At 44.9% G+C, this 16,040-nt stretch overlaps 3 protein-coding genes across 4 annotated transcripts; 1 reads left to right on the top strand and 2 right to left on the bottom strand.

Annotated features, from left to right (window-relative positions):
• Nucleotides 1-22: 22 nt before the first annotated feature.
• On the bottom strand, nucleotides 23-967 carry smim8 (small integral membrane protein 8). Its single transcript, XM_068330672.1, has 2 exons — nucleotides 711-967; nucleotides 23-466 (listed from the first exon to the last, which is right to left on the bottom strand). Exons 1-2 carry the CDS (start codon nucleotides 837-839, stop codon nucleotides 308-310), a joined length of 288 nt encoding a protein of 95 aa, XP_068186773.1. The 5' UTR covers nucleotides 840-967; the 3' UTR covers nucleotides 23-307.
• Nucleotides 968-1,045: 78 nt separating this feature from the next.
• bckdk (branched chain ketoacid dehydrogenase kinase) lies at nucleotides 1,046-10,286 on the top strand. The gene is made up of 11 exons (XM_068330669.1): nucleotides 1,046-1,543; nucleotides 3,611-3,679; nucleotides 3,774-3,884; nucleotides 5,408-5,455; nucleotides 5,716-5,835; nucleotides 5,966-6,064; nucleotides 6,425-6,498; nucleotides 6,876-7,004; nucleotides 7,400-7,489; nucleotides 7,625-7,780; nucleotides 7,879-10,286. The coding sequence occupies exons 1-11, from the start codon at nucleotides 1,046-1,048 to the stop codon at nucleotides 8,021-8,023; spliced, it is 1,539 nt and encodes a 512-aa protein (XP_068186770.1). The 3' UTR covers nucleotides 8,024-10,286.
• A 632-nt stretch (nucleotides 10,287-10,918) lies between these two features.
• orai2 (ORAI calcium release-activated calcium modulator 2) lies at nucleotides 10,919-15,735 on the bottom strand. Of its 2 annotated transcripts, none has more exons than XM_068330671.1 (4): nucleotides 15,279-15,735; nucleotides 14,619-14,751; nucleotides 13,058-13,303; nucleotides 10,919-12,702 (listed from the first exon to the last, which is right to left on the bottom strand). In XM_068330671.1, the coding sequence occupies exons 3-4, from the start codon at nucleotides 13,286-13,288 to the stop codon at nucleotides 12,118-12,120; spliced, it is 816 nt and encodes a 271-aa protein (XP_068186772.1). In that variant the 5' UTR covers nucleotides 13,289-13,303; nucleotides 14,619-14,751; nucleotides 15,279-15,735; the 3' UTR covers nucleotides 10,919-12,117. The 2 variants fall into 2 exon arrangements, with proteins under 2 accessions (XP_068186772.1, XP_068186771.1); XM_068330670.1 differs by having other exon boundaries at nucleotides 14,619-14,695.
• Nucleotides 15,736-16,040: the final 305 nt, after the last annotated feature.

The following is a 16,040-nucleotide window of genomic DNA, read 5'->3' as shown; positions in this document are numbered from 1 at the left end:
GATTCAGGACACGACACATGTATTCTAAAAGATTCAGGTTTATTTAGATCGAAACCATTCAAGAAAAATCATAGGAATCGTAACTAAAGTCTGTTGAAGGTGCCATCAAAACATTGTTAAATATCTGAACTTTGTACACAACATGCAATTTATGATTATATAAAAGAAAAGCATCATATTCCTTACACCATTTTATTTATAGCTTGATTTAGAGTGAAACTGCTTTTTGTATCAACAGATATGAGAACCTGTCAAAATTTTAATTTAAATTCACTTTGTTCTTGAACACACACACACACACACAAAATCAGTCCCATTTGGAAGTTTTCCTCCTTGTGTATTTCTCTCCTTCACTGTCGATGGCCTCATACAGCTGCTGGTCATTTTCTTTCATTGCATGCATGTAGCCCAGGTAGCCCACACACAAGGTGATGGCCAGCAGTCCAAACGCCATCACCGGTTTGTTCTGCAGGATCACAGCATTTAAACATCTCATTGTATATAATGCATGAAAGAGACACGTCTGGATTGACTTTATCTGTAACTGGACATTATAGGAAGAAATATGAGGCAATGATAACACGTCAATTCAAAAGCAATTGCACCGATTAAAAGGTACTTTTAGAAGGATTTATGGCTTGTTATAATAGCTACGAGAAGCCTTACTGCTATGCTAGTTTTACCAACAGACACAATGTTATGAAACTTACGGGTTTTATGAAAAGTTCAGGGTTGACAGCACGGAACAGAGAGGTTGTCTGTATGCTGCTCAGCCCGGGCGTCCTGAAACCTTTCTTCTCGGGAATTTCCTTCCCTTTCCCGACTTCTTTATTCGTCATATCCAGCCAAACCTACGTACAACCACTTTCGTAAAAATACATAACAAGACGTCCGACAAACAGGTGCTACGCTATCAGCAGGGCGCAGCCATGTTTCACCTCCGATAGAGAAGCGAAGAAGAACGAGAGGATTATAGCTGTCGTGCAACAGCGCCCCTGGTGGCCATTAGTGGGACACGCCACTGTTTGTGGGAGCGTGTAGCGTAATGCGGGGGCCGCTGGTGATGGTGAGTCGCCCCGCCCCCTATAAGCTGATTGGTTTAGCTGTCATGTCATTGCCCCATTTCGCTCCCTCACTGACCAATAGGAACAGAGCCCTTTCTGTACCCTCTCTACTGTACTTAGATACGTGCCTTTGTGCACCATTATACCACGGTCGCAATGGCCTCTCAACAACAGTAGAATTTAGTGCTTGTATGAGAACAGGGCCGCCCTGTTCACTCACAGCTCGTCCCCTAATGCGTCCGATATTGACGGTCAAAGCGGTGGAGATGCTGAGCAGTGCAACTCGCAGGGCCGCGACGAGGTTCGGCAGCCTCTCGGTGGCCCCCATCACCTCAACACCACCGCCGATATCAGGCACAGCGAGCAACAGATTTCGGTCCACCTCCTCGATGCAAGGATTTTCAGAGTTGGCCAGGGAACGGTCGAAAACTGTCACGTCATTTTACAACCAGTCCGCCATTGACGTTTCAGCCGAGAAGGTAAGAATTTGACGCTTGGTCGACGTGCCAATTCTGAAACCGTGGTCCTACGACTGCTGCTGCAAGGATGTAAGCTAGCAGTAGCTCGGTGGTAATGCTAGCGTTAGCGAGGCTGCTGTTGAGTTCAATGACATTGAGAAGGTAGTAAATGCGAACCCCCCCTCCCGACGACCGTTTCACCGTAGTGGTTAAAGCCAGCTGGCCGAATAAAGTTTCTTCTTTGGGTTATTAGACAACATAACTTAACTTCTGTCTCGATCTTGGAAAAGCTATTATCAATAAATACATACATATGGTCAAAGCTAACCAAGAGATTTTCCTTAAACCCACAAAGGAAACGTACAACATACGTCAAGTTAACATTCATAAATGTAAGCGTAAACCTTTTCATACGTTTTTTTTTGGTGCCATTTCCATATGTATTACGTTCACAATGTGTACCGTTGCTAATTTATAATAAGCCAAATGCATCAATCCGGCTGCGTTGATTTTGTTTACCACCGTTTTGCTCTGGCCGTGAACGCAACATTTCGGTAAAATCTGAGATCATTATTTTGCTCGATGATTTCAAACCAATTCATATCTGAAGATTTACCATCAGAAGATTTGTTTGTTGCTAAAAAATGGTTGTTTAATCTGCCCATTGTGACCGACTGAAGAAACATGTTCTTGTATTTTTAATACATAAATTGATTATTCATTTTAGGTATTAAAATGAATAATCATAATGCATTATGTATCTAAGTCAGTGTGGCTTTGATAACCTTGTTTAGTTGTAAGTCTTATAAATGTTCAGGAATTAGTAAGTGGGGTTAATCAGCAGCTCCAGTACTTTAATTTGCTGTCAAACATGGGTAGCTCTGTAAACTTCTTCTAAATTCTGCGTCACATTTTTCCTGTAATGTTTTACATCTGCTTACCATCTGCCTGTGACACATGTTGATGAGCTGACTCAGAGAGACGCAACCCAGTGTATTTCTTCATAGTGAAATAGGGACGGAATTTTTGCAGCTCCACGTCATCTTCAAATATTGAAATAAAACACCTCCCTGCTGTAAAACTGTCCTTCAAACGACTAGTGGGGAGTTCCAGAACTTTTAACTTAGTTGGACTCGTCCAGGTCGTTCGGTTCAGGCTTTACCGCTGAGCTGATGGCCCCCGCCTGAGGGAGGATGGAGTCACCTGAAAGTCAGATGATGGTTGAGTTGTTTGGTCCCCACATTTGTGCAAAGAGTATCTGAGTTTGAGACGGCTTCCTCCTCCGTCAGGGGTGGACCAGTCCAGTTTGATCGTAATGGATTTAACCCCTCTGTCAAAGAGAGTTGTAAACATGTTCATCAAAGATCAATCTTCTACAGATAAGCTGTCGACACGTGTTTGAATCCCATCATGCCGCTGATGACATCAGATTGTTGACAGATGTGGTTTTTATCTTGTGTCGATTCATCAGCAGTCCTGCAAGGAAAACATGCCGGAACATTTCGAAGCATCGCGCTGAATTCGCCGGATAGAAAGTCAAACAATCGCTAATGGAAAACTGCAAGAAGAATGAAAGTGATGCAAAACATTCAATAAAACAAATAATGAGCATTATTGTCTGTCAAGAATGATTGATATAGATTCATATAGTCAGGGAGAACAGCTTGGAAGATCTCTGACACTATTGACATTCTATGTCAATCCGGCTCCATTGATGAGGTGCAAACATGAAAATCAGGTTGAAATGTATTTGTGAACTCATTGTTCATTAAAATGAAGGAACGAGTGACAAAATTACACTTGAATGCCGTTAATGACACGAGTGTTTGCCGCATCGACGTCACATTCGTCACGTCAAGCAGAATCAACAATCCTGAACAGTTGGTCGTGTAGACGGAGTGCTGACGTCTGGGGAATTAAAACTTTATGCAGAGAATTTTTTTTTTCTGATTGCGTTGTGTCAGTGGGAACCGGCCCCGGGCGCCGCTTTGAAAGTGAGCCAGCAGATGTTCTTTGAATCAAGTGTTTCGGAGAAGGATCGCGAGATCCTGACTGTGACTCTGATCGTACGCGTTCATGTCTCCACAGGCCTCCATGCGACTGACGCTCGCAACCCTGCTGTATTCTGGGAAGTCGCCAGATGGACATCACATCCTGGTAAATATCTCAGCCACATTTAAGCAGCTGCCGAGTCTGTGTGTCATGATTTGTTTACGCGTTACCTGCTGCCTCTCTCTGTGTAACACCTCAGAGCAGCGCCAAGTATCTCCACAAGGAGCTGCCCGTACGGATCGCCCATCGCATCAAGGGCTTCCGTAGTTTGCCGTTCATCATCGGTTGCAATCCAACCATTCTACAAGTGGTAAGAACACGAACCTGACACGCAGCACATTTTATTATAAGAAAGACCCGACTGGGCGACAACACAGCAGGACGATATGTGAACTTTGGGTTAAAGGAAGGAAACGCTCCTTTGTTCCCAGCGTAAGGAATCCCGGGGGGTTCAGGAAGCAGTTTGACAGCAACGCATTGAAAAGACAGAACATGACATCGTGTGAAAAAATGGGCTCGGATTACTCGTTCATTCAGTGGGAAACGAACCGCTGAGATCCACGTTCAACACGTCTTTGCTCAGAGTTCCGACGTGAACCTGAACGCCCCCGTTTTGTTTTAATAGCACAAACTAACGTGGCTGCCGGCAGACGTAACCTTCAGTATGTGGGTCAATGTGACACAGTTCTTGACTGATAAGGCAAGATTTTAATGAAACAAGAGCGGGAAATGTCAGGGGGAATTTCTCACACTTCACTGGACAAAAATCTGTTGTCTGTTGGTCGTTTGTTTTCAGGATTGTCTGGGAAATGGAAGTTGGTGGAAAGTGATCAGATCTGTAAACTCAGACCCAGAAGTTGTTTTCTCAGTGAGAGGAAGGCGTTCCCCATTTCCCGTAATTAGAAACACATGTCGGACCGTTAGGATTCCACTGAGCTTGTTTGTTTGTTTGTTGGTTTGTTTCTTATTGTGTTTGCACAATAAGAAATCCAATGAAGCCGCGTAACAAGTTGAGCAAGGGAAGACGTGGTTTTGTGAAGTTTGGATAGAGGAATCTGTATCCACCCACTCAATGCACGAACACACAGAACCAGACCTATTCTGATTCCCTATAAATAGATTTTTCTCCGCTGTAACAACATTCCTGAGTGTCCTTGTGCGGAATGGAAACAACGATCTTTGGTTTTCAGCTGATTCTCCACTTCAAACTCTTCCATTGAGTGGACGACTCGGGCTTCTTCCTGGAATCACACATGGCTTCCAGTTTCTCTGAAACGTCCCCCGTGCACTGATGCCTGAAAACCTCAGCTACTGGCTGTTAGCTGTTAGCACACACCGCTAGCAGGAGCAGGACTTTAACATCAGCTGAAAGATTCTGGCCTCACTCTGGGTTCTGGATGAAGGAAGAGACGTTTTTCTCTCTCTCTCGCTGTTTCTCTCTCTTACTCCGTCTCTCCGTCTGTCCGTCTGTCCGTCTCTCGCTCTGTGTTGATGAACTTTCACCTAGATTCCTTGTTTCTTTCTCTGCTGATTACATAAGAGCAGTTCCTTTTGTGTGTGTGTGTGTGTGTGTGTGTGTGTGTGTGTGTGTGTGTGTGGAGAACACAACTGGAGGAGATTTTCGTCCAAGTCATGCGTCCTAATTTTGTGCAGATAATTGTTTTGCGGTGAGGAGACGGAGGAGAGAGAGTTCATTACTGAATGTAACACACATGTGAACCTGTGGCTCCGGGGCCCCACTGGGGGCCGGCGGGGCGCGGCGCGGCGCGGCGCTCCGTTCTCTGTGGCTGGATAGACCGTCTGGCTAACGCTAGTTTCTGTCCCTCCTTACAGCATGAACTGTACATCAGAGCCTATCACATGGTCAGTGACTTTCCCCCGGTGAGTCACACACACACACACACACACACACACACACACACACACACACACACACACACACACACACACACACACACACACACACACACACACACACACACACACACACACACACACACATCTTTATATTTTCCTAAATCTGGAGAAAATGAAACAGGAATGAAATAATAAACAGGAATGATGACATAGATTCCACATCAACAGTGTCAACAGTTCCAGTTAGCGTGTTTGGAACGGTTTGCGTGACGTCTGTCCCTCAGATCAACGATCAGGAGGCGGATGCTCGTTTCTGTAAGCTGGTGCAGCAGCTGCTGGACGACCATAAGGACGTGGTGACCCGGCTGGCCCAGGGCTTCAAGGAGTGTCGCAGACACCTCCAGGTAATGGAGGGATTCTGGATCCAACCCGCTTTAAATCCTTTGTCTCTATTTGATGGGTTTCTCTGTATTTTTGTACTGATGTTGTAACTTTTACGAGTTCGATAGAAACAGACGTTTCCTGTCACTGCAGGATGAAACAATCCTTCGGAACTTCCTGGACACGACGCTCTGCTCCCGCCTGGGAATCCGAATGTTGGCCACGCACCATCTGGCCCTCCATGAGGAGAACGTACGTACGACTGTGCCTGGCAGTCAGATGACCTCTGACCTTTGCCTTCACGTGTGCTGGGGTCATTGTCACACATCTGAGGAGATGAGATAAGATAAACCTTGAAGGTTGATTGGTTTATTTGCCTATCAGTCACGTTTCTGATGACATCATGAAGTCACCAAAGGTCGTCTTGAGGAGAGCTGAGGAGAAATATTTTTCCAATGTCTTGCAGCCTTAAATGACTTTGTTTGCTTTTTGTCAGATTAAATAGTGTTTTAATGCATCACAGAAAAATTAATTTAGCATATTTAAAGGGGAGATAGAAATAACGTGAGATAGAGATGTTCTCTTCATGATGTACTTGTGTTTTTATTCCAGCCGGATTTCGTCGGGATCATCTGCAGACGTCTCTCTCCCAAAAAAATCATCGAGAAGTGGGTGGACTTCGCCAGGTGAGCGTTATATTTATTCACGGCCGTCAGATGACTTTCTGACTCCGGATAGAGATTACAGAGGCGAGGGGTTAGCAGGAACAAACATGTTAGAGCCTTCGGAGCTGTGAATGAGTTACGATTCATCTCACCTGTTTATTTTTGGTAATCTTATCGAATGACCTTTTATGAAGGCGGCAAATCTGACCGAGTTCAGGGGAAAGTTCAAACTGTTTGGAGATGATAATATGTAAATAATCTGTTGGAGGTGAGCCTCTGTGGGAGGGTAGATCAGAAAAGTCCTCTGATTCCTCTTGTTTTGCATGATTTCTTTAGCTGTATTAGGCCTAGCCTAGCCTAGCCTAGCAGCTGTAAACATCTCCTGGTGTGTTCCTCAGGCGTCTGTGTGAGCATCAGTACGGGAACGCTCCCAGAGTGCGAATCAACGGACACGTTGCGGCACGCTTCCCCTTCATCCCTCTGCCTTTGGACTACATCCTGCCTGAGCTCCTCAAGAACGCCATGAGGTAGCGCTCCATGTGTTCACACTGATCCGCGGATGTTTGTTCATTCCCAGGAATCTCCATCAATCAGAAACAGATGACGTTTGGCTGGAGACGGTGCGGTCGGTACGAAGGAAGACGAAGCACAGACGTCTCATTTCTACACTTTAAAACATGCAAAGCTGTTCAAATTGTTAACTTCTTCCTTCTTGCTCAATCAGCTGGTCGAACCCCTCAGATCACAGAAAAATCTCCATTTCAAATGTAATCAATAAATAAATAAATCATCTGTTGACACAGTAAACATATTTCTGGAGCCAAATGAATATTTTCATTAAAATCTGTTTTCTAATTCACAATTTTTTGCTCTTCAAATTTTGTTTGAGCTTCACTGATCCCATCTTATTTTGTCCCCTCAGGGCCACCATGGAAAGCCATCTGGACACCCCGTACAACGTGCCCGACGTGGTCGTCACCATTGCCAATAACGACATTGATTTTGTTATCAGGTGAGCGGATCAATCGGACGCTTTATCGCTGAACAGACCGGACCGGTTCCTCCTGAGGGAACCTGGATGAGTTCCTGAAGAATTTGTTGCTCACCGCTTCCATTGACAAAAACATATTTTCTTCTCCTCTTTCAGGATTTCCGACCGCGGCGGCGGCATTCCTCACAACATCATCGACAAAGTGACGGATTACCACTTCAGCACGGCGGAGGAGAGCGCTCAGGACCCCCGCATGAGCAACATCTTCAACACCATCACCAACAGTGGGAACCACTCCAACCCCATGCACGGGTAGGAACGTCCTTCCTTCATCTGGATTCCAAACGTTCATCATTTAAAATAAAAACCGGCTGTAACATGTCATTCTATATTTTCTGTGCGTGCTGCAGGTTTGGCTTCGGTCTGCCTACATCCAGGGCCTACGCCGAGTACCTGGGCGGCTCTCTGTCCATACAGTCTATGCAGGGCATCGGCACCGATGTCTACCTGCGTCTGCGCCACATCGACGGCAAAGGAGAGAGCTTCAGGGTGTAGAGCGCTCCGCCGGTAGATTCCAAGCTAGGAATCGGGCCGTGTAAGTACCGAAGGATTCCCACGAGGAAGGCTGGACTACAGGATGAAGAGAAGACCGACGCCGTCTGTTGTCAGAAAGTCACACCCCACTACTCGTTTCTTTCCTGTCGATCCATAGACTGATTATAAGCTATGTTAGCTCTCACGCTGATGATCTCAGATGCTCTCCTCTGTGTTTTGTATCCTGTGGTGTGTCATCTTGACTTTTTAAGGGGTGTATGAACTCTTGAATATTTACGTTCAGTCCACGATTACTGAGATTGATGTTACTTTGGAAGGAAGGAAGGAAGGAAAGGAAGGAGAAAACGGAGCTTCAGTTTTAAAGAAGTTCACATCATCAAGCCTCAATGAAGAAACGGACGTTTGATTGGTAGAATTTTCAGATGAAACTTCAGACACACTCCAGCAATCCTGTCATAACTCCTCCTGGTTCTCACAGCTGCGTGTTGCATACATCCAGTATTGATCAGCTGTTTGTTCTAAACCCCCGTTAGCTCTTAGCATTTCATAAAAAAATGCCTTTTTCTCAATCGGGCTGTGGCTGATTCGAGCAGCACCAACTGCCAAAACCTCATCAAACCTCATGCGTTCTTCTTGTTCCGCTGTGAGAACGCGCCGTATTTTTTTAAATTTTTTTTTGGTGGGGAGGGAAGCTGAAGGATGTTCAGTGGCCTTACTTTTGTTGCCTTCACGGGTTCAAACAGAGGCTCAACACGTCGGCTGGTTCCACTGTCGACACGGTAAACAGATCGTCTCCAGACTCCACCGATCAGTCATAGCAGCTTTCTAATACCGTCGAAGTATTGTCTCCTTTTTTTTTGTTTTTTTTCTCTTATGTCTGTAAAAGAGAACATTTCATGTTGACTCAGTGGTTTCTACCCCGGAACTGCAGCTCTGTTTATTTCAACTGATCCATTTCCACTGTTGACATTGCTTTCGCCTGCAGGACTCAAAGCGATCTCACGTTTTTCCTCCTGACAGCTCGAGGTCTCTGGCGTTGCGCGAATTGTCCCGCAGTGTCAAAACGCAAAAGTGCCGACGCCTATTTCAGATGGCTGCACCCAAACCTGTGGGGTGGAGTGTTAGGGTTGGGGTTCCTCTGCGCTTCACGGTCTAAATCTGTTTATTTTAGTCATTCCTCTTGACCTGAAGCCAAACAGCACCATAAATAGCCTGCAGTTAAGCTAATGACGCTGTGAGACGGTCACAAATGTTTCCAGTTCGTTGTCAGGAATTGAAGCGTCCCTCTGAGCCGTCACCTGAAGCACTCCTCTCGGTTACACATTTCCCGCTGGTTATTAGTCAAGCAGGACCTGAATATTTCCGTTACTTCCGTCAGGCCTCGTATTTCATTAGATAACATCTTTGTTTCAGTGAAAGACCTGGAGAATCAACGGAAGTCGTTTTCCTTTCACTCAACTAGCTGTCTACTAGTTACTCATTTTAAAACACTGATAGTTCTGTCTGTCACATAAAAAAAAACTTTATTTAAAATTCAAGAGATTATGAAGTGTTTTGTAACTTAAACTCACAGATTCGATTTGATTTGCACTTACAAAGTTACTGGTGTTAAAATGAGATTTTGTTTTCCTAAAACCGTATTTGAATCTGATCCCCATCCAGAGGCCGTTTGTGTTCATCTTTGTGTATATAGTGGCTTGAGAGGTCTGGAGGATGTAGTATATGTGTACCTTATGCATGTCGAGTTGGGGGGGTGGGAGGGGTCAGCGACACATGGCCGCCAGATGCTGCTTTAAAGCCCACGTCCGTCCGGAGACGCGGCAGCATCACAGGTTTTCTCTACTATTCCAAAAATGTTGAAGGCGGTTTTTGACGCCTGGATTCGGCAGCTTGGCTTTTATGAAACATGGAAGAAGCGCTTTTGGCCCCCCCCCCCCCGGCCTGAAAGCAAACATGAAGCAGACTTAAATGTATTTAACCCATTGGTGGTTACAGTTTCTGAAGGGGAGGAGAAACATTTGAGATTCTGAATTTTTGATTTTCCGGGTTTCTGATTTTGTCACTTTTGCAAATACAAATAAGGATCAAGCAAAGATAATATTTATTTCGCCATCATCGCCAGTGCAAAGCCAAACACGTTACTGATTAAATGTGCTGCCAGTGAGTGTTCTGTCTCAACTGAAATTTCTCGTTTGTTTTTTTTTTTTTGTGTGTGTGTTCAGGAATCTGTCAACATTAAATTTTACTTGACTGGACAAACAAATCCTGACTACATTTTTTCCATTCATGGCTGTTAACTGTTTTCACACATTTATTAAAAATGATATCTGGATATTTAAAGACTGCAGTCAATCGTTAATACTTTTCACACCCGGTTGATAACGTGGCAGATACAGATTCGGGTAAATACGGCAAATTAATCAAACAACAGATTTAATCTACAGTATTTGTGTCTGAATCTATTCTCTCAGTTGCAGTGAAGCGGCAGCGCCCTCTGCTGGCTCCTCTGTGTTACTGCAGCGACCCAAGTGAATAAACTTAATACCCGTGGATAAATTATTTTCAGTTTTATATAATACAGTGACTTAATTAAAATAGGTTTGTTTTTTTTCTGTTACCATTTTTCTGGCTGCAAGGGTACCAAACTTCACACCCTTTTTCATTTCTAGCAAATTTACCTATTTCTCTAAATTTTATTCCCGCTTCAATTTTGGTTGAAATTTAAATCCATTTTCAGTTGCACCAACAATTCACAAGATTATACAAAGGTCTTCCAGTTGCTCTATTATCAATGAAAGCTTCCATGAATGTGAAGATATCTAAATTTGTTTATGAACATCCTTTTAACATGAGATATCTTATTGTACCTGCTTGTAGACCCACAGGACACAAGAGAAACTTTAATATTTGCTTTTATTGTGAAAATCTGTTGCAGGATGTGAATTCCATCTTCTCACACAGGTTTTATGGCCTCTGATACCAAAACCCACACAAACCAAACAAAGCACGCGACCAACATCTCCTCTAACTGATCAACACTTTGATCGGTCCTGTTATTTTTGGAATGTGACAACAGGTTGGTGAATTTTCCGTTTTCAAGACAGTGGCGCACTTTGAACCCATTGAACGTCACACGGACTTAATGACCAGCAAACATCTGCTTGTGTTGTATAACAAGGGTTCATAAAAGGCCATGTAAATTCTCTTAAGACAAATAAAACATTAAGAACTTTGAGTAGCATCGACCTGAGGGCTGACGGCGTCCACACAGGCTCCACGGTCTTTGTAAAAGACAATAAACGTGACATGAAGAAAGAAAATGGCAAAATATTCAAAGTTTGTCCCAGATTCAGTAAAAAAAACAACAACCCAGTGACTTTATAAGATGTAACATCATTTAAGATCCTCAAATAGAACCTTAAACACGTAACAGAAACACCATCAGTCGGCATGGAGAGTGAAAACGACGCAGCTAAATGCAGCATTTGAAGCTTTATGCCCTAAACAACCTGATCAATAGTCTCATCAAATCTGACGACTCTTTCCGATCCCTTATTGAATCCGTTTGACTTTAAACGTCTGCAGAAAACCTGTAAATATTAACAGAAGCAGCTTAAAGCTTCTTTCTCTGTAAACAATCTGCACAGAAACCATCAAACAACTTTCTGGATACACTTAGCGTTACAACAATTTATGTACGGCGTTAAAAGTGTCATTATTTAGCTTAAAATCCCAGCAGGCTTTGCTTTTCCCTCTGATGAAAGTCACAGCCTCACTTTCCTACCAAAATAAATCCATGATTCCTTCTCTTCTGAGGGAATCCGGGGACTTTAAACCTGCGACCGTTGACCTGAACATAAAAAAAGACAACATTTCAAGGCAACAGCCATCCTGTAAACCTTTTGACATCAACCCCGACGGACGAAACAGATCTAAAACACACACGACTTTGCCGCACAAACGCGGCCGTCGGTGCTGCGGAGCGTCGGTCTTTAAGCTCGCTGCTCAGGCGTGACCGAAACAAACGCCAGAGAACGGATAAATAAGATGATAAATACATGACAGGAAGTCCGTACAAAGCCGCCGTGGCGTCGTCACACGTTGTGGAGGCCTCTCTCGTGGCCGTCCAGCTGCACCTTAATCTTGTGCAGTTCCTCTATCTCCTGGTGGTGGCGCTCCGTCTTGTGGCGGACCAGAGAGCGATAGAAGTGAACGGTGAACACCAGGAAAATCACCCCCACCGGGACCATGATGATGGTGGAGGCCAGCGCCGCCTGCCAGCCGCTGTCCTGCGGCGTGGGCGTGGCGGGCTGGATGGCGTTGGTGGCGTTGGTGTCGGCGCAGCAGATCGGCGCCTTTTTGACCCCGCTGGAGTCGACGGGCAGGAACTTGATCCAGCACAGGAGCACCACCTCGGCCAGGAAGAGCAGGATGCCCAGCGCCGTGGAGAAGCCCCACGCCAGCTCGATGTAGTGGTGCATGCGCTCGTGCGGCGACTCGCTGACAGAGTTGAGGTTGTGGATGTTGCTGACGGCCTCCACGTTGGGCAGGATGCAGGTGCTGATCAGCAGGGCGAAGAGGTGCACCGCCACCAGCACCGTGGTGCAGATGCTGAAGGCGATGAGGAGAACGCGGGGGTAACTGTACTGCATCTCCAGCTCCACCTCCACCATGGCCACCTGTGACACGGACCGAAAGGTTAGCGTACGTGACGTCACGATGACATCACACAGACAACACTTCCTCAGTTCTGTAGTGTTTCTAATCAATAAACTCTTACAAAGATGCTGTTTCTGGACTGATGTTGTCATGAATCAATGATTTTATGTAAAAACTTTTATAGTTGCCGTTTGGCAGGAAACTCCTACGTCTTCAAATCACAAACAGGAAGTTGAAACCAGTTCCTGTCAACAACTGCACTTCCCCATATCAAACACGCCGCTTGATCGGGCTAATCTGGGTCAAGCTGCTGGAACCATGAGCTGTCTGGAGACGTCAGGAGCAACACTTTGTTGCCATGACGCCGGTTCTGACCATGGCAAACCCAGAGAGCAGCGCCGAGGTCCGGCTGGAGGCCTTCAGCTTGGCCCGGCTCAGGTACAGCTTCCTCCAGGACAGGGCCTGCACCGAGTGGTGGTTGGAGCTGACCAGCTCCAGGTAGCTGCGCCGCACCCAGTCCCTGTAGTCCATCCCCCCGCCGTCAGGGGCCCGCTCGGCGACCCCTGGGGCCGGAGAGCCCATGGGCACATTCAGCTCGCTGCTCATGGCGCCTGGAGGCTCCTAAAGGAAAGGAAGAGGAGAAAATAGGTGAAATAATCCTGCACTCAAGGGTAAGAGATAAAATACCTGCAGATGCAGCCCTTGTGGGGGCGAGAGAACAACAGCGCCCCCTCCTGGGAAAACGGTGAAAAGTTTTTCTCAGGCCTTTATTTTGTTTATCTTCTCTTTGTCAGAATAAACTATCTTGCTTTCTAATCTATCCTATTAATCCCACCCTCACAGTGAACTTCAGAAACCATAAACAGTTTAATCTCCACAGTTTCAGGAAAGGCTGTGGGAAGCTGTCAAAACGGACACCAAAAATACCCTCCCACCCCCCTTTGGGACAGCTTGTCATTTATCTACCATAATAATATTCAACTGATGCAATTTGTGGGCAAAGAACCAAACTCAGAAATCCCAAGAGCGGCTCATAACAGACAGCCAAGAAAGAAAGTTCTTATCTGAATTTATTTATCATGCTTTGCTCCGTCTGCATGTTCTGACTTCCATAATTAGCTTCTCTTTTGGATGGACGGTCTATCAACAGCCTAAACTGGGAAGTAGTGCCCAGTCTGTGTGAGAGAATTCCAAATACAAATGGTTTATGATTGTTGTTGTTTTTTTTAAAGTGATTTATGAATTCGGTGAAAAGGGGATTAAAAAAGTATTTTAAATTCAACGAAATGAACATAACTACATTTCAATCTAGGTTAGGCTCATTCTGGGATTTTCCAGTTCTAATGCGCCCATATTTAACTCTGGCACATAAAGCAACCGACTAACCCACATACACAGACTCGAAACTCATCCGACACACTTTGGGACAAACTGGAAAACAATCTCATTACTGACTGTTTGAGTCGGAGGAAATTCCTGCAGCCGGGCTCCGAAAGGAAAAAAAAAATGGTGGAGTTCGTTACGGCAGTGATCCAGTTCATCAGAACCCAAAGAGGAAGCATGAAGAGCAAACACATCCATTCTGTATCATCATCATCATCATCATCATCATCTGCCAAGGAGGCTGTTTCTACAGACGTCCGTTTGTTTGTTTACAACATTACACCAAAACCACCTACAGAATTTCCCGTAACTTGATGGCAGACGTGTGAATATTCTTATTTATCTAACATATATAAAGATATACTTGTTTCTTTTTATTATTTGCAAGTATTGTGCAAAATTCAGAAGATCTGACCCAAATTTTAGGGGTTCAAGTTTTTAAATCATGGGACTGTTGCATTCGGGTCTCACTAAATAATAGGAAAACTGAACTGTCAAATAATTACCACAGGAGAAATAGTTTTTTTTTTTTTTTGTGTGTGTGTCCACATACTTCTGGCCACGTGTCTGGCAGGTGTGTGTGAAGTTGTGACGTGTCAGCGAAGCCCCGCCCCTCCAGCTCACGAGCCTCTGTCCAAACAAACGACAGGTTTTTCACGTTCTCTTCAAACACACTCCTGCTTCACCTGCACAGGTAACAATGTCAGCCAGACAAATAATAATAATAATAATAATAATAATAATAAAAAAAACAAACCTAAATATATATTTTTATACATTTATTCATCAGGAGAAATCTTAAAAGTCTTCCAAAACCCACAAAGCTATAAAGTAAATATTATTCTCTAGTGATGCATCTGCGCGTTAATAATATGATATAACTAAACAGTTTAGCTTGGCTCGGAGTCCTCCTGTCAGCGTTTTTATGCCTCTATATATATTTAGAACACTGGATCCGTTTACCGACTGAAGCTAACAGACAGCTAGTGGAACACACTTCTGCTGCTACTTTAACCTGCGTGTGTGTGGAGATGCTAACATTAACCTGAAACGGGACTCATGTTGACGCTTCACGTCAGCTTTGAGTCCGACTTGTGCTTCTTAACGCGCAGTGACATCTAAAGTCCTGTTGCTAGCTAAACTTTAACGAGCTAACGCGAACGAAGAGCAACCTGTCGGAGCTCGTCTGCCCGGCTGTCAGTCTTCTTCCTACCTGTCTGGAGAAGAGCCTTCTGAGCAAACTCCCGAGCTTTTCTCCCCAAACTGCTCGGAACGATAAATGAACAGCCGCCCGGGAGCCGTCCGGCTGTTCCGGTGGAATAACTTCCGCTGTTCGGCTGCGACTGTCAAACCCACCGGGTCAGAACCAGCAGGACACCCGGAGTCTAAACGCACTATTCAACCGCATATTTTGCATTCCAGAATGATGAGTTTCCTCCTCACTGCGTGGCGAATTCACGCAGATCGGTCTGTGCGGCGTCTTCGGGCGATTTAAACCGCGGACCTGAGGAAGGTGCGGGAAATAGTTGTGGAGCAACGACTTCCGGTTGGGTGTGTGCCCTTCAAAATAAAAGCACTAAATATTGAGCCCGAACAAGCACGGGTGTTCTCAGACATAGAGCCGTACTGTGGCACAATAAATCAGATCATTACGCAGTAATATTTTTTTGTGTGACAAATTTGTGGTTGCATTCAACCGGTATTCTGCTTAATTATCATCGTGTCACTCTTTTTAACCGCAGTTTTTTTCTGGTTAACCGGGCGGAGGGACTGGCTGCTCTGGCTCCCCCTGCTGGGGGATGGGTGTATCATCTGTGTCATCTTCTGTATTTGATCATCTAATTGATGGTCATCTGTTTTACTTATTCCAGGGTGACATTATTGGGTGAGGAAGGTTTGAGGAAGGGGATCAGTTTGTTTATCCTCCTCATCGTTCCATGTGGAAATGTATCGTTATTAAAAGTGTTATTTAAAC

Source organism: Antennarius striatus, chromosome 13 (assembly GCF_040054535.1).
Source record: "Antennarius striatus isolate MH-2024 chromosome 13, ASM4005453v1, whole genome shotgun sequence".
Classification (NCBI taxonomy): domain Eukaryota; kingdom Metazoa; phylum Chordata; class Actinopteri; order Lophiiformes; family Antennariidae; genus Antennarius; species Antennarius striatus.
This window is presented reverse-complemented; position numbering and strand designations above follow the sequence as displayed.

Excerpts from the sequence above, each read along its gene's own strand:
- smim8 (XM_068330672.1), bottom strand. The coding sequence starts at position 839 with ATGACGAATAAAGAAGTCGGGAAAGGGAAGGAAATTCCCGAGAAGAAA. Across the intron at positions 467-710 it reads CTGAACTTTTCATAAAACCC|AACAAACCGGTGATGGCGTT; the intron begins GTAAGTTTCATA and ends GTGATCCTGCAG.
- bckdk (XM_068330669.1), top strand. The coding sequence starts at position 1,046 with ATGCGGGGGCCGCTGGTGATGGTGAGTCGCCCCGCCCCCTATAAGCTG. Across the intron at positions 1,544-3,610 it reads TTGACGTTTCAGCCGAGAAG|GCCTCCATGCGACTGACGCT; the intron begins GTAAGAATTTGA and ends ATGTCTCCACAG. Across the intron at positions 3,680-3,773 it reads CAGATGGACATCACATCCTG|AGCAGCGCCAAGTATCTCCA; the intron begins GTAAATATCTCA and ends GTAACACCTCAG.
- orai2 (XM_068330671.1), bottom strand. The coding sequence starts at position 13,288 with ATGAGCAGCGAGCTGAATGTGCCCATGGGCTCTCCGGCCCCAGGGGTC. Across the intron at positions 12,703-13,057 it reads TGCTCTCTGGGTTTGCCATG|GTGGCCATGGTGGAGGTGGA; the intron begins GTCAGAACCGGC and ends TCCGTGTCACAG.